The sequence below is a fragment of the Carcharhinus amblyrhynchos genome, unplaced genomic scaffold, assembly GCF_965287045.1.
Source record: "Carcharhinus amblyrhynchos unplaced genomic scaffold, sCarAmb.v2.hapA scaffold_39, whole genome shotgun sequence".
In the NCBI taxonomy this organism is placed as follows: domain Eukaryota; kingdom Metazoa; phylum Chordata; class Chondrichthyes; order Carcharhiniformes; family Carcharhinidae; genus Carcharhinus; species Carcharhinus amblyrhynchos.
The window spans coordinates 5,073,401-5,096,113 of NW_027649780.1; the positions used below are offsets into that span (position 1 = coordinate 5,073,401).

Genomic DNA, 22,713 nt, shown 5'->3' on the forward strand with positions numbered 1-22,713 from the left:
TTCCTAACACATGCTGAAGAACGGAAAGGGTTAATGAATTTTGTACCTGGAATATACCATAAACATAACCCTTCATCGTGGCTGATCTTCCCAGGCTTAATGTAAATTACTTGTTCGTGTCATCCATTCTTTAACTCTCATAAAGACAAATGGTCAGATGTGTATATGGATGGTCAGATGTGAATGTAGATGGTCAGATGTGAATATAGAACATAGAACACTACAGCACAAACAGGCCCTTCGGCCCACGAGTTGCGCCAATCACATCAACACCTACCAATCTATAGACCTATCTATAACCCCCAATCCCATTAAACCCCATATACTCATCCAGAAGTCTTTTAAGAGACCCCAGCGAGTTCGCCTCCACCACCACTGACGGCAGCCGATTCCATTCACTCACCACCCTCTGAGTGAAAATCTTACCCCTAACATCACTTCTGTACTTTCCTCCCCGCACCTTAAATCTGTGTCCTCTCGTAGCGACCATTTCAACCCGGGGAAATAGCCTCTGAGAATCCACCCTATGTAGATGGTCAGACGTGAATGTAGATGGTCAGACGTGAATGTAGATGGTCAGACGTGAATGTAGATGGTCAGACGTGAATGTAGATGGTCAGACATGAACGTAAAGACAAATGGTCAGATGTGTATATAGATGGTCAGATGTGAATATACAGACAGATGGTTAGGTGTGAATGTTATTTTGCACACATTGCAAGCCTTGCCTGTTTATGTAACTGAACATCATTAAACAGCTGCCATTGGGAAGCCGCGATCACACAATTACCTTCAAAGACAGAGATGCCAAAGCAGTCGCAGGCGTGATAATTGAAGGAGGAAGATCAGAGACCCTGTCCAGAATTGGAAGTTTATGTCATACTTGTTACTAAGACTCATGATGTATAAATACCCGCTTGTATTTGTATTCCATGAGAAGTCTGGCAGCCCATTGTTGGGAATAAAAGCCAGAGCTTTGAAATGAAAGCCACTGTATTTTGACGCACTAACAATCTCAGAGGTATTATTTTACCTACAACACATGCCTTCTTTCATCGATTTAACAGGTATCCAGAATATTCAACTCTGGCCCAATTACAGGGGTTACTCACAGCTAACAGAAACAAAGGATGTGGTTAACAGGAGAATCTAACCTCTGCAGTCACTTGTGAACTCGCTGGTGTGTCAGCAGGTGAGATGATCGAACGAATCTCTTCCCGCACACAGAGCAGGTGAACGGTCTCTCCCCGGTGTGAACTTGCTGGTGTCTCAGCAGGTTGGAGGACTGAGAAAAGTCCATCCCACACAGAGAGCAGGTGAATATCTTCTGCCCTGTGTGAACCCGTTGGTGTCTCACCAGGTTGGACGACGAAATGAATGCATTCCCGCACACGGAGCAGGTGTACGGCCTCTCCCCGGTGTGGACGCGCTGGTGCTGAATGAGGTGGGACGACTGTCTGAACCTCTTCTCACACTGAGAACAACCGAACGGTCTCTCGTCAGTGTGAACAAACTGGTGTTTCATTAGATCCGGTGAGATTTTAAAGCACTTCCCGCAGTCGGAGCATTTGAAAGGTCTCTCGTCAGTGTGAACCCGCAGATGCAACTGAAGGCTGGACATCAGAGTGAATCCACTTCCGCACACAGAGCAGATGAACGGTCTCTCCCCAGTGTGACTGCGCCGATGAGATTCCAGCTGGGACGGGCAAGTGAATCCCTTCCCACAGTCCCCACATTTCCACGGTTTCTCCGTAGGGCGAATGTGCTCAAGGCCTTCCAGGTTTGATGATCAGTTGAAGCCTCGTCCATGCACAGAACACGGGTACAGTCTCTCCCCGCTGTGAATGCTGCGATGTATTTTCAGGCTGTGTAACTGGTTCAAGCTCTTTCCACAGTCAGTTCACTGGAACACTCTCACTCGGGTGTGTGCGTGCGTCTTGGTGCTTTTCCATCAGTGTCACACTGATGTTTGAAGTATCTTCTCACAGACAGAACAGGCAAATATTTCTCCTTCCACATTCATAGGCTGTTGATGTTCAGATCCTGATCAGTCGAGTGACTGTCAGATCTTAATGTGACGTTTGGTTTGAGATTCCCATCTGCAAATCCACTTCTTCTAATATCCTGTAAACAGAGTTTACAAAAGCAGGATAGAAATTCAGAACAGACAATTCTAGGTTCTATGGAACATTCTTTTCTTGTTTTCCCAAGCATGCTGTTTAATCAAACTAAAAGAACCTAAAATCGACAACAAAGCCCCGAAAAGGCCACAGGAAATCTTCCTGATGAAAGCAGCATGACTTTACCAGTGGGTGGCACAGTGGTTAGCATTGCTGTCTCAAAGATCCAGAAACCCAGGTTCAATTCCAGTATCGGGTCACTGTCTGTGTGGAGTTTGCACATTTTCTGTGTGGGCTGCATGGGTTTCCTCCGGGTGCTCCGGTTTCCATCTACAATCCAAAGATGTGCGAGTTCGGTGGATTGGCCATGGTAAATTATTAATTCGTGTCAGGGGGATTAGCGGGGTAAATACATGGGGTTATGAGGATAGGGCCTGGGTGGGATTGCTGTCAGTGCAGGCTTGATGGGCTGGCTGGCTGCCTTCTGCATTATAGGGATTCTATGAGTGTCTGTGAGGCATTTGGTACCCTGATGGTGGAAGGTATGAACTATACCAGATACAGACAAGATCATGGAAGACAGGCCAACAATCTTTTATAAAGAGAGACAGTACAGAATCACACAGTGCAGAAGAGGCCTTTCGGCCCATCGAGTTTGCACGGACACATGAGAAACACCTGACCTCCCACCTAACCCCATTTGCCAGCCCTTGGTGCAACGCCTTGAATATTATCCAGAGATGTGCAGGTTAGGTTGATTGGCCAAGGTAAATTATGCCACAGTGTCAGGGAAACTAGCAGGGTAAATACATGCGGTTAAGGGCGGCACGATAGCACAGTGGTTAGCTCTGCTGCTTCACAGCTCCAGGGACACAGGTTCGATTCCCAGCTCGGGTCACTGTCTGTGTGGAGTTTGCACATTCTCCTCGTGTCTGCGTGGGTTTCCTCCGGGTGCTCCGGTTTCCTCTCATAGTGCAAAAATATGCGGGTTAGGTTGATTGGCCATGATAAAATTGCCCCTTAGTGTCCTAAGATGCTTAGGTTAGAGGGATTAGCGGGTAAAAACATGTAGGGAGATGGGGGTAGGGCCTGGGTGGGATTGTGGTCGGTGCAGACTTGATGGGCCGAAGGGCCTCTTCCGGCACTGTAGGGTTCTATTCTATAAGGGGATAGGGCCCTGGTGGGATTGTAGTCGATGCAGACTCGATGGGCTGAATGGCTTCTTTCTGCACTGTAGAAATTCTATGAGTATGATGTGCCAAGTTTTCATCCAGGTACTTTTTAAACCATGTGAGGCAAGCTGCCTCTATTACCCCCCCAGGCAGTGCATTCCAGACAGTTACCACCCTCTGGTAAAAATGTTCTTTCTCACATAGCCTCTAAATCTCCTCCCCCTCACCCTGAACCTATGTCCGCTCATAGCTGATGCTTCAACTAAGGGGACCTCCTTATCTATTCTGTTCATGCCTTTCATGATCCTCAAATCCCCCCCAACCCTCCCACCCCTCACTTTTAACTTGCGTCCTCTCGTAACTGACCCTACAACTAAGGAGAACTGCTGCTCCCTATCCACCCTGTCCATGCCCCTCAGAATCTTGAGCACCTCAATCAGGTTGCCCTGCCATCTTGTCTGCTCCTATAAAAACAACCCAAGCCTATCCAACCTCTCTTCATAATTTAAATGTTCCACCCCAGGCAGCATCCTGGTGAAATTTCTCTGCACCCCCCCCTTTCAGTGCATTCCTTTCTATAATTTGGTGACCAGAACCGCACACAGTATTCTACCCTCATCAAAGTTCTACATAAATCTAACATGACCTCCCTGCTTTTGTAATTTATGCCTCGATTGATGAAGGCAAATATCCTGTGTGTCTTTTTCACCACACGACTAACATGCCCTTCTGCCTTCAGAGACCAGAGTAAAGTGGCCACTATCAGTTTAGCTTTGACCTTATTCAATGGCAGAGCAGGCTCGGTGGGCCAACTGGCCGACCCCTGGTCCTATTTCTTATATTCAACTAGTGTAAACTCCACCCCCCAACCCCCTCAAATGGACCTGCCCATTCAAATCTAATAAATTGGTGTTTTAAATCAGATCCCAGAGCAAGTCCAGGCCAAGATCCTCTGTCTTATCCAGTACCTCCACACTGGGCAGCCAAAGATTGAGCTGAATTGTAATTAAAACTTGAGAAGCAGCCCCTATAGGTAACTATTCAAAGACTCTCACATGAACATATACATGGCCTATGGACTCCTGCAGGCTCCAAGCCAACATCTTCCCCTCTACCATGGCTACATTTGCAGCCAGGTGTCCCTGGAGAGGGAGCATACAGTGTTCGCAGGCACAGTTGGCGCCTTCCGTGCCCGCTGGGCACCGCAGGGGCTGGGGTGCGTTATAGACCCCGACAATCACATTTTGATTTCATGTGACTCGTTTCCTTTGTACTTTTGTTTGGGCTGTTCCCCTTCCTTTTGGGGAGCTGCCCCTTTTAAGAACATAAGAACATAAGAAATAGGAGCAGGAGTAGGCCATCTAGCCCTTCGAGCCTGCCCCGCCATTCAATAAGATCATGGCTGATCTGTCGCTGCTCAGTTCCACTTTCCCGCCCTCTCCCCATAACCCTTAATCCCCTCTCCTATCAAAAACCCATCAACCCGCGTCTTAAAAATATTTAGCGAGGCAGCCTCCACCACCTCAACGGGCAGAGAATTCCAGAGATTCACCACCCTTTGATTGAAGAAGTTCCTCCTCAACTCCGTTCTAAACCGCCCCCCCCCCCCTTTATCTTGAGGCTGTGCCCCCTAGTCCTACTGTCTTTTCTGAGCGGGAAGAGTCTCTCCACCTCTATCCTATCCATCCCATTCATCATCTTATACGTCTCAATGAGATCTCCCCTCATTCTTCTAAACTCTAACGAGTACAAGCCCAGTTTATTCAGCCTCTCCTCATAGCTCAACCCCCTCAACTCCGGTATCAGCCTAGTAAACCTCCTCTGCACTCCCTCCAAGGCCAAAATATCCTTGCGTAAGTACGGCGACCAAAACTGCACACAGTACTCCAGCTGCGGCCTCACCAATGCCCTATACAGCTGCAGCAAGACCTCCCTACTTTTATATTCAATCCCCCTCGCTATGAAGGCCAGCATCCCATTCGCCTTCCTGACCACCTGCTGCACCTGCAAGCTGGGTTTTTGCGACTCATGCACAAGGACCCCGAGGTCCCTCTGCACTTTGTCCTAAGTTAATTTGAGTTTGTCTATTTGGTTTGACCTTAAAAGATGCCAACATCTGATTCTGCAGCTCGCCGGGGTGCTAGGACCCGGTTAGGAAGAGGGACGCTGATACCCCGCCCTCCCTTATTACATCACAAAGACCGCAACGCGTGCGCACTCGCTCCACGTTCAAGCAAGATGGCGGCCGTTGTTCTGGGTCTGTCTCCGGGGAAAAGACCCGGAGCTGCAAAATATGGGAGCCGCAGGTTCGAATTCAGGATTTGAGGCCTTCAGCAGGTGGTTAGACACCCTCCCCGTCCCCCCACCCGCCGGCTCCATCGCTCCCTCCACGAATCCGCATCCTCACCAGTTTGGAGATACGACGGGCATGAGCCTCGGCATCGCTGTCACTGCGCATGCTCTAATACTGGGCGGTACCGCGCCTGCGCACTGCTCTCCTGTGGCTAGAGGACATGCATGATGTGGAGATGTTGGTGTTGGACTGGGGGTGGGCGCAGTGAGAAGTCTCACAACGCCAGGTTAAAGTCCAACAGGTTTATTTGGTAGCACAGGCTTCCTTCTTCAGGTGAGTGAGGAGTTGTGTTCACAAACACGACACGTAAAGACAGAAACTCAATTTACAAAATAATGGTTGGAATGCGAGTCTTTACAGGTAATCAAGTCTTAAAGGTGCAGAACACTTCCAACAGTCATTGGCATTCAGCCTCTGAACTTCAGGTAAGTTCTCCGAGGCAGCCTTCATGACAAACGACAATGCAGAATCGCTGAGCAGAGACTGATAGCCAAGTTCTGCACACATGAGGATGGCCTCAACTGGGATCTTGGGTTTATGTCACACTATCTGTAACCCCCATGACTTGCCTGGACTTGCAAAATCTCACTAACTGTCCTGCCTGGTGACAATACACACCTCTTTAGCCTCTGCTTAACACTCTCTCCATTCACGTTGTCTGTACCTTTAAGACTTGATTACTCGTGTTCCAACCATTATCTTGTAAATTGAGTTTGTGCCTATGTATGCCCTGTTTGAACAGAACTCCACTCACCTGAAGAAGGAGTGGTGCTCTGAAAGTTTATGCTATCAAATAAACCTGTTCAACTAGAGGACATTCACCATCGCTGGGGATGTTGGGTATTATTTCTGCCACTGCAGCGGCTTCCCACCAGGGGAATCCTGATTTCTTCTCGCTTATGATATGGCGACTGGTATGCAGAAAGTATATAAAATATTCAACAAGATTGAAAAAGTAAATGTTAATCAAATGTTGCTCCTTGTAGAACAGTCTAGGCCAAGAGGTCATAGTTGTAGAGTCAGAGGAGGAAGGTTCAAGACAGAAATAAGGAGAAGCTACAGAGGATTATGAATCTATGGAACTCACTGCCCCAGAGCACAATGGATGCATAATCAATCCATGGATTGAAGAAAGAAATAGATAAATATTTGATCGAAAGTGGGATAAAGGGCTATGGAGAAAAGGCACAGTAAGAAGTCTCACAACACCAGGTTAAAGTCCAACAGGTTTATTTGGAATCACAAATTTTCGGAGCACTGCTGCTTCATCAGGTGAGTGGAGCAGTGCTCTGAAAGCTCGTGATACCAAATAGAAGCTATTGAAAGGGTGCAGAGGAGATTTACAAGGATGTTGCCTGGACTGGGAGGCATGCCTTATGAAGTTAGGTTGAGGGAGCTGGGACTCTTTTCCCTGGAGAGACGAAGGTTGAGAGGCGACCTGATAGAAGTTTACAAAATGTTGAGAGGAATAGATAGGGTGGACTCTCAGAGGCTATTTCCCCGGTTTGAAATGGTCGCTACGAGAGGACACAGATTTAAGGTGCGGGGAGGGAGGTTCAGAAGTGATGTTAGGGGTAAGTTTTTCACTCAGAGGGTGGTGAGTGAATGGAATCGGCTGCCGTCAGTGGTGGTGGAGGCGAACTCGCTGGGGTCTTTTAAAAGACTTCTGGATGAGTATATGGGGTTTAATGAGATTGAGGGTTATAGATAGGTCTGTAGGTTGGTAGGTGATGTGGTCGGCGCAACTTGTGGGCCGAAGGGCCTGTTTGTGCTGTAGCGTTCTATGTTCTAAACCTGTTGGATTTTAACCTGGTGTTGTGAGACTTCTTACTGTGCTTCCCCCAGTCCGACGCCTGCATCTCCATAGTGAGGAAAGGCAGCAATATGAAGTTAGGATGAGATGGAGATCGGCTGTGATCATATAGAATAGCAGAGTGGGCTCAAAGGGCTGAATTGCCTACTCTTGCTCTTAATTCTTACTTTCCTGTATTTAAAGACCTAGTCCACTCGCCAGCTATTCACCACTTATCAACATTACAATGTCAGAGTTCAGAGGCTCAGAGGAAACAATATGAGGACATGTAAGTAATTTGGGAAATACATTTAAAGAAACAATTCAATTCATAACTAAAGGATGAATTTTTAAAAAATTGTTTTGCAGTTAATTTTTATGTGTCCTTATGCACTTGTAACTGTGTGGACAAATTCCCTTCAAACTCAATTTTCAAGTTTGCTGATGACACCACTTTAGTGGGTTGGATCTCAAACAACGATGAGACGGAGTACAGGAAAGTGATAGAAAATCTGATCAACTAGTGTGGCATATTTACAAACACTCATTACAGTGGATGACTAATTCCACTGTGTCCATTTATTTTACACAAATATCCATCAAATACTTATTTTCAGGTGTCCATTTTTAAAGAAACAGATATGTGATAAATGCTGATAATGGAGTATCAGGCTATATCTGTGCATTTATTCTAAAATATTTAGCACAGTAAATCTCTCCTTCAGTGTCAGCAAAAGGAAGGAGATAGTCATCAACTTCAAGAATTGTAGTGGAGGACACACCCCTGTCTATATCAATGGGAATGAAGCGGAAATGGTTGGCAGCTTCAAGTTTCTAGGTGTCCCAATAACCAATAGCCTGTCATGGTCCTGCCATGCTAATGCTATAGTTAAGAAAGCTTACCAGCGCCTCTACTTCCACAGCTTCTTATCTGCTGTCATCAGACTTCTGAATGGACCTACCTTATATTAAGTTAATCTTTCTCTACACCTTAGCTATGACTGTAGCACTCTGCACAATCTCCTTTTCTTTTCCGCATGCACTCTATGAACGGTATGCTTTTGCCTGTATAGTGCTAGAAACAATACTTTTCACCTTATATTAGTACTTGTGACAATAATAAATCAAATCAATCAAATATGACAATGATAAATCAAATCTCTTAGGACTTCTAAAATTCACCTCTTTATCCAATCTTTTGGTCATCTAATATCTCCTGATGTTCCTGCGAAGTGCACTGGGATGATTTCTGATGTTGAAGGTTTTAAATAAAAAGAAGTTGTTGTTGACAGTAACTCTGACCTGCTTTACAACAACCAATTTCAATCTCTGTGGCGTTGCAGCTCGAGCCTGGCATCGGCACTGCGCATGCTCCAACGCACAATGCCGGTGATTGACGGCGACTGTAGACCAATAGAAACAAAGAGCGGGGCTGGAGGACCGAGCAGAGAGACTGGTCCTCCAGCCAATCGGAGTGAATGAGGGGCGGTTCTATAGACCCTGAGCACACCCATTGTGACTTAGAACATGCGCAGTACTGATGAGAACTCACGGAGGAGGCGTTTTGGAAATTCTGAGCTGGTAAGATATCATCATTGGATGGGTCATGTGGGAGGGATGGAACCGGCGAATAGGTTTGGAGGCCTCATAAACATCCCGTGTTGGCCGCAGCTCCGATGCGGCATTTGTAGTGGCTGAAAGCTGCTCAGGCTTTTACCCGAGATAGGCCCATGTAAACAGTCGCCATGTTTACGGCAGGGCGCTTGCGCATCGAAGGAGGGTTGGGCGATTCCAAACGTCACAATGGAATGAATGAGGGTTTACGTCACAACGGAGTGAATGAGGGTTCGATCTGATTTATTATTGTCACGTGTATTGGGATGCAGTGAAGATTGTTCCTTGCGCGCTATACAGACAAAGCATACCGTTCATAGAGGAGGAAAGGAGAGGGTGCAGAATGTAGTGTCACAGTCATAGCTAGAGTGTAGGGAAAGATCAACTTAATGGGAGATGGGCCCATTTAAAAGTCTGACAGCAGTAGGAAAGAAGCTTTTCTGGAGTTGGTTGGTGTCTGTCCTCAGACTTTTGTACCTTTTTTCCAGATGGAAGAAGGTGGAAGAGAGAATGTCCGGGCGTGTGGGGTCCTTAATTATGCTGGTTGCTTTGCTGAGGCAGTGGGAAGTGTAGACAGAGTCAATAGATGGGAAGTTGATTCACATGATGGACAGAGCAGGAGACATATGTGGGGTCCTTAATTATGCTGGTTGCTTTGCTGAGGCAATGGGAAGTGTAGACAGAGTCAATAGATGGGAAGTTGATTCGCGTGATGGACAGAGCAGGAGCCATACCAAGCTGTGATACAACCAGAAAGAATGTTTTCCATGCTGCATCTGTAAAAGTTGGTGAAAGTCATAGCTGACATGTCAAATTTTCTTAGTCTTCTGTGAAAATAGAGGTGTTGGTGGGCTTTCTTAACTATAGTGTAGGCATGGCTCGTGACCCTTTCTACTTCATCCCTATTGATGTAGACAGGGTAAGAAGTCTCACAACACCAGGTTAAAGACCAACAGGCTTATTTGGTAGTAAACACCACTAGCTTTCGGAACGCTGTTCCTTCATCAGATGGTGGGGAGTTTTGATCACAAACAGGGCATATAAAGGCACACACAGTTTACAGAATACTGATTAGAATGTGAGTCTTTACAGCTAATCAAGTCTTAAAGGTGCAGACAATGTGATCAGAACTCCCCTGAAGCGGGTTGAATGCAGGGCCAGGGAGATGGCATGTGCTATGGACCTGGGGACCAGAACTGGTGCTCAGAAATACAAGGTAATGATTGGTAAATCTGATCAGGAAATGAGGGCATATTATTTTAACTCAGAATAATTAGAATGTGGAACTCACTACCACAGGAAATGGTTGTGGCAAAAGGCTGAGGCCCTTTCAAAAGGAAACTAGACGAGTACATGGGAGAGAGAGAGAAATAAAAAGACCAACTGAAAAACTGAGCTGAAGTGGATGGAAAGGGAGGAGAAGTGTGTGGAGTATCAACATCAGCACAAACTCCTTGGGCTAATGACTTGTTTCTATTCTTTATACTCTATGTAATTTTATATAAACTCTACTTGCAGGGTTTTAGAAGAGGAGGGTTTACAGACAGGAATCTAAAGCCAAATATGAGGATCTGATAGAGTGACTCGATTTATCAGGACCTGAATATTTGAATGTGGAGGAGAAATGGTTGTGTGTTCTGTCTGTGGGAGAAGATTTTAAATATCAGTGTGACTGGAAAAGCACAGAGACACACACGTACACACAGAGCCTAGTGAGAGTGTTCCAGTGAACTGACTGTGGAAAGAACTTCAACCAGTTACATAGTCGGAAATAAAATCACACTGTTCACAGCGGGGAGAAATTTTACAAGTGTTTTGTGTGTGGACGAGGCTTCAACTGGAGAGACACAAGGCTACCAGCACCATGGAGAAATCGTGGAAATGTGGAGACTGTGGGAAAGGATTCAATTACCCGTGCCAGCTGGAAATTCATCGATGCAGACACACTGGGGAGAGGCCGTTCACCTGCTCTGTGTGTGGGAAGGGATTTGCAGAGTTATCCAAGCTCCCTATCCACATGCGGGTTCATACCGGGGAGAAGCCATTCCCCTGCTTGGTGTGTGGGAAGGACTTTGCTCAGTTATCCAGTCTGCTGACACATCGGCGTGTTCACTCCGATAAGAAACCCTTTAACTGTCCTGAATGCGAGAAGCGTTTCAAACGCAGGAGTGAGGTACTGACGCACCAGCGCAGTCACACTGGAGAGAGACCATTTACCTGCTCCATATGTGGGAAAGGATTCAGTCAGTCATCCACCCTGCGGAAACACCAGAGAGCTCACACTGGTGAAAGACTGTTCAGCTGCTCCGTGTGTGGGAAGAGATTCACTCAGTCCTCCGCTCTGGTGGAACACCAGCGAGTTCACACTGGGGAGAGGCCATTCATCTGCTCTGTGTGTGGGAGGGGATTTACTCATTCATTCAACCTGCTGAGACACCAGCGAGTTCACAAGTGAGAGCAGGGGCTCATGACTGTTGTTAATCACATCCAGGCAGAAGCATGTTGGTTTGGACAATTGGAGTTTGTTTTGCTGATGTTCATAGCCCAATAAATTAGGCGATGTTTAAAATTCAGGATAAATGTCAAACGTGTTTTAAACACATTATTTAGATTTTTGTTTCTCCCACCTCAGTATTTAACATCACCAGACCGGAGCTCAGAAAGGGCAATCTGCAGAAGGATCATATGGCAGGAACAGAAGTCCAGCCTGGACACAGTCCTTCAGAGTCACACTGAGAGGGGACAACACTTGGCTCTTTCACATCTCACTTCACTGACAGCAAAGTCCCCATGTGGGTGAATCCTGAGGCATGTGAGAAATATGTTCCAGCTGCACTCTTCCATGGGCTAGAACTCCTAGACACAGAACAGAATCACCTGTACAACTGTGTTTAGAGTCAGCAAGAACAATAGTGAATGCTGGAAATGTGCTGTCAAATCAGAGATTGGTGTTAAACTGGGATCTGTTCCTGACTGAAAGTGAAATGCTATAGAACATAGAACATAGAACATTACAGCGCAGAACAGGCCCTTCGGCCCACGATGTTGCGCCGACCAGTTACAAAAACAATGACCCACTAGCCTATACCAATCCCTTTTCGTCCATAAACCTATCCAGAGATCTCTTAAACGCCCCCAAACTAGACGCATCTACAACTGCAGCAGGCAGGGCATTCCAATCCCTCACCACCCGCTGGGTAAAGAACCTACCCCTGACATCCGTCCTGTAGCTACCCCCCCTTAATTTAAAGTCATGCCCCCTCGTGCTAGCTTTCTCCATCCGAGGAAAAAGGCTATCACTATCCACCCTATCTAAACCCCTAATCATCTTATATGTTTCAATAAGATCCCCTCTTAGCCGCCTTCTTCCCAACGAAAACAACCCTAGATCCCTCAGTCTCTCCTCATAGGACCTCCCCACCATACCAGGCAACATCCTAGTAAACCTCCTCTGCACCCTCTCCAACGCCTCCACATCCTTCTTGTAATGCGGGGACCAGAACTGCACACAGTACTCCAAGTGCGGCCGCACTAGAGTAGTGTACAGTTGCAACATTACACTGCGACTCCTAAATTCAATCCCCCTACCAATAAACGCCAAGACACCGTACGCCTTCTTGACAACCTTATCTACTTGATTCCCAACTTTCAGGGATCTATGTACACACACACCTAGATCCCTCTGTTCATCCACACTATTCAAAGTCCTCCCGTTAGCCCTATACTCGACACATCTGTTGCTCCTACCAAAGTGAATTACCTCACACTTCTCCGCATTAAATTCCATCCGCCACCTCTCGGCCCAGCTCTGCAACCTATCTAAGTCTCCCTGCAGACTATGACACCCTTCCTCACAATCTACCACACCTCCAACTTTGGTGTCATCAGCAAATTTACTAATCCACCCAACTATACCCTCATCCAGATCATTAATAAAAATTACAAACAACAGTGGCCCCAAAACAGATCCCTGAGGCACACCACTCGTAACTGCACTCCATGATGAATATTTACCATCCACCACCACCCTCTGTCTCCTATCTGATAGCCAATTCCTGATCCAACTTCCTAGATTACCCACAATCCCATACATCTGCATTTTCTGCAGAAGCCTACCATGGTGAACCTTATCGAACGCCTTACTAAAATCCATGTATACCACATCAACTGCCTTACCCCCATCCACCTCTTTGGTCACCTTCTCAAAAAACTCAATAAGGTTAGTAAGGCACGACCTACCTGCTACAAAACCATGCTGACTATTTCTAATCAATTCATTACACTCCAAATAACTATAAATCCTATCCCTAATAATTTTTTCTAAAACCTTGCCCACAACAGAAGTAAGACTCACCGGTCTATAATTCCCGGCAAAGTCTCTGTTCCCCTTCTTAAACAATGGGACAACATTCGCTATCCTCCAATCCTCCGGGACTACACCAGAGACCAATGACGACCTGAAGATTTGAGCCAGAGGCTCTGCAATCACCTCTCTAGCCTCCCAGAGAATCCTAGGGTAGATCCCATCCGGACCAGGGGACTTATCTATTTTCAGCCCCTCAAGAATTTCCAGCACATCCTCTTTATCAACCGTAATACTTTCTATTTTACACCCCTGCGACCCAATGTCCTCCTCAGCTATATTCATGTCCCCCTGCGTGAACACCGAAGAGAAATATTGGTTCAATACTTCTCCAATCTCCTCCGGTTCCACACACAACTTCCCCCTGCTGTCTGTAACTGGCCCTAATCTTGCCCTGACCAACCTTCTGTTCTTGACATACTTATAGAACGCCTTAGGATTCTCCTTAATCCTATCAGCCAAAGTCTTCTCATGTCCTCTTTTAGCCCTTCTCAACTCACTCTTCAACTCCCTCCTAGCCAATCTAAAGCTTTCTAGTGCACTATCTGAGCCCTCCAATCTCATCCGAACATAAGCCTCCTTTTTCTTTTTAACCATCGACTCAACTCTTTTAGTGCACCACGGTTCCCTAGATCTACCAAATCCACCATGCCTGACAGGGACATACCTATCAAGGACTCGCAGTAGCTGCTCCTTGAAAAAATTCCACATTTCAGATGTTCCCAGTCCCTGCAATCCCCTAATCCAATCCATGCTTCCTAATTCACTCCTGATAGCCTCATAATCGCCCTTACCCCAGCTAAAATTGCTGACCCGAGGTTCACGCCTATCTCTTCCCATCACTAAGGTGAACGTAACCGAATTGTGGTCACTATCACCAAAATGCACACCAACTTCCAAGTCTAGCACCTGGTCTGGCTCATTTCCCAGCACCAAATCCAATATAGCCTCACCTCTAGTTGGCCTGTCTACATACTGAGACAAAAAACCTTCCTGCACGCTTTGTACAAACACTGACCCCTCTAGCGAGCTAGAACTATAGCAACTCCAATCAATATTCGTAAAGTTAAAGTCCCCCATAACAATTACCCTATTACTTTCACTCCTAACCAGGATTGTCTCCGCAATCCTTTCCTCAACCTCTCTAGAACTTTTAGGAGGTCTATAAAAGACTCCCAACAGGGTGACCTCTCCTCTCCTATTTCTAATCTCCGCCCATACTACCTCAACTGACAAGTCCTCATCAAACTTTCTCTCCGACACTGTGATACAGTCCTTGACTAGCAATGCTACCCCACCCCCCCTTCTACCTTCTTCTCTACTCCGACTAAAGCATTTGTACCCCGGAACCTGCAACATCCATTCCTGACCCTGCTCTATCCAAGTCTCAGAAATGGCCACAACATCAAAGTCCCAGGTACTGATCCACGCTGCAAGTTCATCCACTTTATTGCGAATACTCCTCACATTAAAGTACACGCATTTCAAACCCTGCTCCGCCCCACCCCCACTATGCCGTGCCTTGCATTCCCCAACTATGCCCCCCTCACTTTCACCCCCTTTCCTCACTATCCCTCCCCCCCTCCGAATCAGTTTAAACCTTCCTGCATCGCTTTTGCAAATTTACCCCCCAGGATATTGATTCCCCTCTGGTTCAGGTGTAGACCATCCCTCTTATAGAGGTCCCACCTTCCCCAGAATGAGCCCCAATTGCTCAAGTACCTGAACCCCTCCCTCCTGCACCATCCCCTCAGCCACGAGTTCAAACTTTCCCTCTCCCTATTCCTCTCTAATCTATCCCGTGGCACAGGCAAGAGTCCAGATATAACTACCCTTTCTGACTTCGCCTTGAGTTTCCATCCCAAATCCATAAATCTTTGCTTAATATCCCCTTCCCTTAATCTCCCTATGTCATGTGTCCCCACATGAACTATAACTTGGGGTTGATCTCCCTCTCCCCTAAGAGTCCTGAATACTCTGTCCGATACATCCTGGACCCCAGCCCCTGGTAGGCAACACACCAGCCCAGAGTCCCTACCCTTACCTCCAACTCTCCTATCCGTCCCCATAACCGTGGAGTCCCCAATCACGAGGCCCAATCTCTTACCCCTAACCACCTGAGGCTTGCCAATAGGCTCACCCCCAGAGACCTGCTCCCTTTGGCTATCCCCAGTTGATTTCTCCTCAACTGTAGCCTCCAGGACCGAGAACCTATTTTGGAGGGGAACAGCCCCAGGGGATTGTCCCCCCAACTGCTTTTTGCCCCTCTTCCTGGCAGTGACCCAAGACTTATTCCTAGGAGTGACTATCTCCTTATAACTCCTTTCTATGTCCTGCTCCACTTCCCGAATTATACGGAGCTCCTCTAATTCCCCTTCCAGCTCCTTTACACGCTCCTCCAGAAACTGCAATCTAACACACTTCCCACAAGTAAAATCACCTGAAACACTGTGGGAGTCCCTCACTACATACATCCCACAGGAGATGCAGCTTACAGCCTGAACTGCCATCCCTGAATCAGTTACCAGCAGAAAAGTAAAAATATAAAAAAAACTTCCCTCACACTTATAATTAGGTTAGAGGAGGTGGAAGGGTGGGATTCTCTACCAGTGTCTATATTTAAGTTTAAAATATGACTTGGTAACCGGGGTTTCCTAGTGACTTAGAAGAAGAATCCGAAAGAAAATCATACTGTTTTGAGTCTGTAACTCTGTTTCTTTGGGCAGCACGGTAGCACAGTGGTTAGCACTGCTGCTTCACAGCTCCAGGGACCTGGGTTCGATTCCTGGCTTGGGGTCACTGTCTGTGAGGAGTTTGCACATTCTCCTTGTGTCTGCGTGGGTTTCCTCTGGGTGCTCCGGTTTCCTCCCACAGTCCAAAGATGTGCGGGTTAGGTTGATTGGCCATGCTAAAATTGCGTCCTGAGGTGTGTAGGTTAGAGGGATTAGCGGGTAAATATGTGGGGGTAGGGCCTGGGTGGGATTGTGGTCGGTGCAGACTCGATGGGCTGAATGGCCTCTTTCTGCACTGCAGGGTTTTATGATTCTATGATTTGTCCACAGTTACTGCCAGACTTGCTGAGTTTTTCCAACATTTCCTGTTTTCGTGTCACAATGTCACTTGACTGGTCAACACAGGTTTTATCCCCATGGCTTATTACAGACCTCCTTGCTTCTTTTGCTCTAAGTCAGCAAGAAACTACAAAGAGTTGTGAACCATTCCAGTCCATTATATGAATCAGCCTCCCATCCATTCACTCCATCTACACTTCAAAGTACAGCACAGGAACAGGCCCTTTGGCTGTCCAATGATAATGCCCTACCTAAACTAAAAAAAAAATCCTCTGCCCTTACTCGGTCAGTATCCTTCGTTCCCTCCTATGCATATACCATCCAGATGCAGGATACGGGTATAGTCTCTCCCCGCTGTGAATGTTGCCATGTATTTTCAGGCTGTGTAACTGGTTAAAGCTCTTTCCACACTTAGTGCACCGAAACACACTCTCGGGTGTGAGTGTGTGCTTTTCCAGTCACGTTGATATTGAAACAGACAGAACACAGAAACATTTCTCCTTCTAGATCCAAAGGCCAATAATATTAGGTCCTGATGAATTGAGCAACTCTGTCAGGTGTTGACGTGATGTTTCTTTCAATATTTTTGGCAGTAAACCCTCACCTTCTGATATCCCGCAAACAAGTTTGAAAACTTCATCACAGTCAGTATAGGATAGAAATTCAGAACAGAATTCTAGTTTCTCAGGAACATTCTTTCCTCTCATATCCCAAAAAAATGTAAATCTCCATCCTGCACACTATCCCTCCATTCTCACTCTGCTGTATCTAATATTCACACTCCCGATTCTCCTGAAGATACTGATTGAGGCTGATTGACTGATCCATGCATCCTGTCCCGGACACAGGGAGCTGAAAATCTCCATGCAGGCTGTCAGACAGATATCTGTCTATCTGACTCGACTAACAACGTGTGGAATATACAGACTGGATTCACTTCTTTGCCCTTCAGTTGCTGCAATTTCCCCCAGAATGAGAAAAGAAATAGAAAGGGGGATGAAAGAAAGTGTTTTACTCACAGATGTTGGCCTCTTTTAAGGTCAAACCACATAAACAAACTCAAGTTAAATCAGGACAAAGTAAAAGGGCTAGCTCCCCAAAAGGAAGGGGAACAGCCCGAACAAAATCAAAGTACAAAGGACACTTGAAAATATCAACTTAAAATGTGATTATTAGGGTCAATAATGCAGCCCAGCCCCTGCGGTGCCCAATGGGCATGGAAGGCGTCAACTGCGTCCGTGGCCACCACATGCTCCCTCTCCAGGGACACCTGGCTGTGAACGTAGCCGCGGTAGAGGGGCAAACAGTCAGGCTGGATGGTCCCCTCAATCGCCCGCTGCCTGGACCTGTAAAGGGCTCACAGATGTTGGCCTCTTTTAAGGCCAAACCAAATAAACAAACTCAAGTTAAATCAGAACAAAGTCAAAGGGGCAGCTCCCCAAAAGGAAGGGGAACAGCCCAAACAAAATCAAAGTACAAAGGAAACTTGAAAATGTCAACTTAAAATGTGATTATTAGGGTCAATAATGCAGCCCAGCCCCTGCGGTGCCCAACGGGCATGGAAGGCGTCAACTGCGACCGTGGCCACCACACGCTCCCTCTCCAGGGACACCCGAGTGCAAACGTAGCCGCAGTAGAGGAGCAGACAGTCAGGATGGACGGTCCCCTCGATCACCCATTGCCTGGACCTGTAAATGGCGCATTTCTCCAGGCCCAGAAGCAGGTTCACGAGGGGGTTGCCAGCCTGACCCTTCCCAGGTGCTCACAGATGTTGGCAGCCGGAGGAAATTTTAGTCTGTCCACTCCCCAGGGATGTGGAGATGTCGGCGTTGGACTGGGGGAAGCACAGTAAGAAGTCTCACAACATCAGGTTAAAGCCCAACAGGTTTATTTGGTAGCACGAGCTTTCGGAACACAGCTCCGAAATGTAACTCCCCCAAGGTTAGGGGGTGGGATCTCCGCCGCGCGGACCCGGGAGCCCCGCCCCCACTCATTGTTCCCCTTCCCGGGAGCCCCGCCCCCACTCATTGTTCCCCTTCCCGGGAGCCCCGCCCCCACCCACTCTCCCCTCCCCCTGCCCCCTCCTCGAGCCAAGGTTTCCAGACAAGCGGCTGGCGGCTCCGACCACAGCGAGAAGCCGCTCGATGGTGTCCCCTCCCCCCCCGGCCCGGGACTGCGCATGTCCAAGGGCGAGGGGCAGCTGCGCATGTGCGCAACGTCCTAACCTTCAGGCTTGACGTACTGGCCAATGGGAAAAGTTGGAGGACCGGAAGGACTCTGGTCCTCCAGCCAATCGGAGGCTCCCCCATTGTCTGAATGCGGAAGCTGGGCAATGTTCTGCTTCTCATTCTTGCCCAGCAAAGTTGCTGCTGCTCTCTCTCTCTCTGAATGAAGATTAAGCTGCAGACAGACTCAAACTTCCTCCTGTCTCTAAAAGAGGCAACATCTGTGAGTGAAACACTTTCTTTTCTCCCCCATTCCATTTTCATTTTGAGCTTCAATTTTTAACTTCCAGGTCACCACCCGCTGCCTAAATAAAGATCCTCCTCGAATTCTTCATGTATCTGTAACCAGGTATTACAGTGTATTACACACATCATCGGGCTGCTCATTGATGTCTAAATGTAAAACTTTAACGTGGCTGTCAGCTTGAAGAATAATCATGGATCATTTGCACCTACACAACCTTCTGAGGCAGCGGGTTCCAGGTAATGACCTTCCTGCACCAAAGTAAAATTCTTCCCCATATCCTTCTCCTTCTCCCAATCCAGTAATCCGTTCCCACGTATGACCTAGATTTTAATTCCTAAGGTGTAGGCCTGTTGTTACATGTAGATTTTCAGTTCTCTGTGTCCAGTATAATGGTAGGAAGGACTATTACTTACGTGGCGAAAAACTGCAGCAGGCGACGGTGCAGAGGGACCTTGGGGTCCTTGTGCATGAGTCGCAAAAACCCAGCTTGCAGGTGCAGCAGGTGGTCAGGAAGGCGAATGGGATGCTGGCCTTCATAGCGAGGGGGATTGAATATAAAAGTAGGGAGGTCTTGCTGCGGCTGTATAGGGCATTGGTGAGGCCGCAGCTGGAGTACTGTGTGCAGTTTTGGGCGCTGCACCTGCGCAAAGATATTTTGGCCTCGGAGGGAGTGCAGAGGAGGTTTACTAGGCTGATGCCGGAGTTGAGGGGGTTGAGCTATGAGGAGAGGCTGAATAAACTAGGCTTGTATTCGTTAGAGTTTAGAAGAATGAGGGGAGATCTCATTGAGATGTATAAGATGATGAATGGGATGGATAGGATAGAGGTGGAGAGACTCTTCCCGCTCAAAAAAGACAGTAGGACTAGGGGGCACAGCCTCAAGATAAAGGGGGGTGCGGTTTAGAACGGAGTTGAGGAGGAACTTCTTCACTCAAAGGGTGGTGAATCTCTGGAATTCTCTGCCTGTTGGAGTGGTGGAGGCTGCCTCGCTAAATATTTTTAAGACGCGGGTTGATGGGTTTTTGATAAGAGAGGAGATTAAGGATTATGGGGAGAGGGCGGGAAAGTGGAACTGAGCCACGACAGATCAGCCATGATCTTATTGAATGGCGGGGCAGGCTCGAAGGGCTAGATGGCCTACTCCTGCTCCTATTTCTTATGTTCAGTACAGGAAGTGCTCAGCATGGATCCGTTAATCAGCCTGAATTGGCACTTTCAATAGATTTAAGAGGTTGTATACTCAGTACAGCAGGGTGAGAATGGAGGGAGAGTGTGTGGGATGGAGATTGACAGGTTTTGGGGAGTGAGAGAGGAGAGAATGTTCCATGGAAACGAGAATAGTCTGTTCTGAATTTCTATCCTGTACTGACAGTGATGTCTGTTGTAAATTCCTTTCACAGATATCAGGTGGTAAGGGTTTACAGACAGAAACCTCAAACTAAATGTCACGTCAAGAACTGACACGGTCACTCCATTTATTGGGACCTGAATATCATCGACCTTCGAGTCTAGAAAAGCAATGTTTCTCTGTTCTGTTTGCTTAAGGAGATTTTAAACATCGGTGTGACTGGAAAAGCACCAACACAGACATGAGTGAGAGTGTTCCAGTTCACTGATAGTGGAAAGAGCTTTAACCAGTTACACAGGCTGAAACAACATTGCACTAATTACAGTGGAGAGAGACTGTACACGTGTTCTGTGTGCGGACAAGGATTCAACTGATCATCAAACCTGGAGGGTCACAAGGACACACGCGCCATGGAGAAACTGTGGAAATGTGATGATTGTGGACAAGGATTCATGTTGCCCTGTGATTTAGAGACTCACCAACGCAGTCACACTCGGGAGAGACCCTTCTCTTGCAATGTGTGTGGGAAGGGATACATTAAGTTCTCCCACCTGCTGAGTCACAATCTCACTCACACCAATGAGAGACCGTTTAAATGCTCTGACTGTGGGAGCGGATTCAAAAGCTCTGGAGAACTGGTGTCCCACCAGCGCATTCACAGCGAGGAGAGACCATTCAGCTGCTCTCACTGCACAATGAAATTTAAATGGTCATCTACACTGCGGAGACACCAGCGAGTTCACACTGGGGAGAGACCGTTCAGCTGCTCTGTGTGTGGGAAGGGTTTCACTCGGTCCTCCGAACTGCGGACACACCAACGAATTCACACTGGGGAGAGACCGTTCACCTGCAATGTGTGTGGGAAGGGATTCATTCGGACATCCGCACTGCAGACACACAAATTCACTCACACCAATGAGAGACCCTTTAAATGCTCTGATTGTGGGTTTGGCTTCAAAAGCTCCGGGGAGCTGGTGTCCCACCAGCGCATTCACACCGAGGAGAGACCGTTCAGCTGCTCTCACTGCACAAAGAGATTTAAATGGTCAACCAGCCTGCGGAAACACCAGCGAGTTCACACCAGGGAGAGGCCATTCACCTGTGGTGTGTGTGGGAAGGGATTCATTCAGTCCTCCAAGCTGCGACTACACCAGCGCATTCACACTGGGGAGAGACCGTTCATCTGCTCTGTGTGTGGGAAGGGATTCACCCAGTCCTCCAGCCTGCTGACTCACCAGCGCCTTCACACCGAGCAGAGACCATTCACCTGCATCAAGTGTGGGAAGAGATTCACTCAGTCGTCCGCCCTGCTGTCACACCAGCGAGTTCACAGCAAGGAGAGACCGTTCACCTGCTCCGAGTGTGGGAACGGATTCACTCGGTTATCCAGCCTGCAGAGACACAAAGTCACTCACTCCCAGGAGAGACCCTTTAAATGCTCCGAATGTGGGAGCGCCTTCAAAATTTCTGAGCATCTGATAGATCACCAGCGCATTCACACCGGGGAGAGACCGTTCAGCTGCTCTCTCTGCACAAAGACCTTTGGGAGGGCGTGCACGCTGAAGAGACACCAGCGAGTTCACGCTGGGAGAGACCATTCACCTGCTCTTGTGTGGAAGGAGTCACTCGATACCCCAGCTGCTGAGGCACAATGTGAGTTACAACTGGGAGAGGCCCTTTAAATGCTCTGACTGCGGGAGTGGCTTCAAAAGCTGTTAGGAACTGATGGTCCACCAGCGCATTCACACTGAGAAGAGACCGTCCACGTGCTCTCAGCGTGGGAAGGGTATCAAAAATTCATCCCTCCTGCTCAAAAACCAGTGATGACAGGGGTTGGATTCTGCTGTTATTGCTGCTGTTAATAACATCCAGGACTGAACCGTGTTCATTCTGACAGTGGGTGAAGTGGGAGGGTCGGAGGGTTTCTTTCTGCTGGACTGGCCGGTCTCACAACTTTGCTTCCAGTGGGCTGATGCTCTTTGAGCCCCGGGAGAGCACATTTCCACTGAAATGACCCACAAAAGCTGATGAAAGATATTTACTTTATTCTAGATAGTAAGTAGTGTTTTTGCTATCACTATAGGTAGATCTGAAATAAATATGCTTGTCCATTGAGTCTACAGCACAGGAAGAAGTCTCACAACTCAAAGTCCACATCATGCCGACAGCACAGGGCCAGGCCAGTCGGCTCAATCGGTCTGTGTCAGTATTTATGCTTCACGTGAGCCTCGACCCACCCCTCCTCATCTCCCCCCATCAGTATATCCTTCTATTCCTTTCTCCCTCATGTATGTATCTCGCTTCCCCTTCAACGTATTCATGCTTTTGATCTCAACCGCTCGCTGTGGTAGTGAGTTCCACATTCTCACCACTCGCTGGGTAAAGAGGTTTCTCACTGAAATCCCTAT

At 47.5% G+C, this 22,713-nt stretch overlaps 3 protein-coding genes across 6 annotated transcripts; 2 read left to right on the forward strand and 1 right to left on the reverse strand.

The window, feature by feature from the left end:
* Positions 1 to 607: 607 nt before the first annotated feature.
* Positions 608 to 9,176, reverse strand: LOC145335546 (uncharacterized). 3 transcript variants are annotated; one of them, XM_080181346.1, is made up of 2 exons: positions 8,990 to 9,176; positions 608 to 2,124 (listed from the first exon to the last, which is right to left on the reverse strand). In XM_080181346.1, exon 2 carries the CDS (start codon positions 1,619 to 1,621, stop codon positions 1,163 to 1,165), a length of 459 nt encoding a protein of 152 aa, XP_080037472.1. In that variant the 5' UTR covers positions 1,622 to 2,124; positions 8,990 to 9,176; the 3' UTR covers positions 608 to 1,162. The 3 variants fall into 3 exon arrangements, with proteins under 3 accessions (XP_080037472.1, XP_080037471.1, XP_080037470.1); XM_080181345.1 differs by lacking the exon at positions 8,990 to 9,176 and adding an exon at positions 8,620 to 8,939; XM_080181344.1 differs by lacking the exon at positions 8,990 to 9,176 and adding an exon at positions 5,700 to 5,758.
* Positions 8,976 to 11,638, forward strand: LOC145335537 (uncharacterized). Its single transcript, XM_080181329.1, has 2 exons — positions 8,976 to 9,018; positions 10,570 to 11,638. The coding sequence occupies exon 2, from the start codon at positions 10,916 to 10,918 to the stop codon at positions 11,504 to 11,506; it is 591 nt and encodes a 196-aa protein (XP_080037455.1). The 5' UTR covers positions 8,976 to 9,018; positions 10,570 to 10,915; the 3' UTR covers positions 11,507 to 11,638.
* A 7,055-nt stretch (positions 11,639 to 18,693) lies between these two features.
* LOC145363641 (uncharacterized) lies at positions 18,694 to 22,713 on the forward strand. 2 transcript variants are annotated; one of them, XM_080218836.1, is made up of 2 exons: positions 18,694 to 19,193; positions 20,358 to 22,713. In XM_080218836.1, exon 2 carries the CDS (start codon positions 20,716 to 20,718, stop codon positions 21,985 to 21,987), a length of 1,272 nt encoding a protein of 423 aa, XP_080074962.1. In that variant the 5' UTR covers positions 18,694 to 19,193; positions 20,358 to 20,715; the 3' UTR covers positions 21,988 to 22,713. The 2 variants fall into 2 exon arrangements, with proteins under 2 accessions (XP_080074962.1, XP_080074961.1); XM_080218835.1 differs by having other exon boundaries at positions 18,694 to 18,933.

Bases quoted from the DNA above. Each gene is read 5' to 3' on its own strand.
- LOC145335546 (XM_080181346.1), bottom strand. From the start codon at position 1,621: ATGTCCAGCCTTCAGTTGCATCTGCGGGTTCACACTGACGAGAGACCT.
- LOC145335537 (XM_080181329.1), top strand. From the start codon at position 10,916: ATGGAGAAATCGTGGAAATGTGGAGACTGTGGGAAAGGATTCAATTAC.
- LOC145363641 (XM_080218836.1), top strand. From the start codon at position 20,716: ATGGAGAAACTGTGGAAATGTGATGATTGTGGACAAGGATTCATGTTG.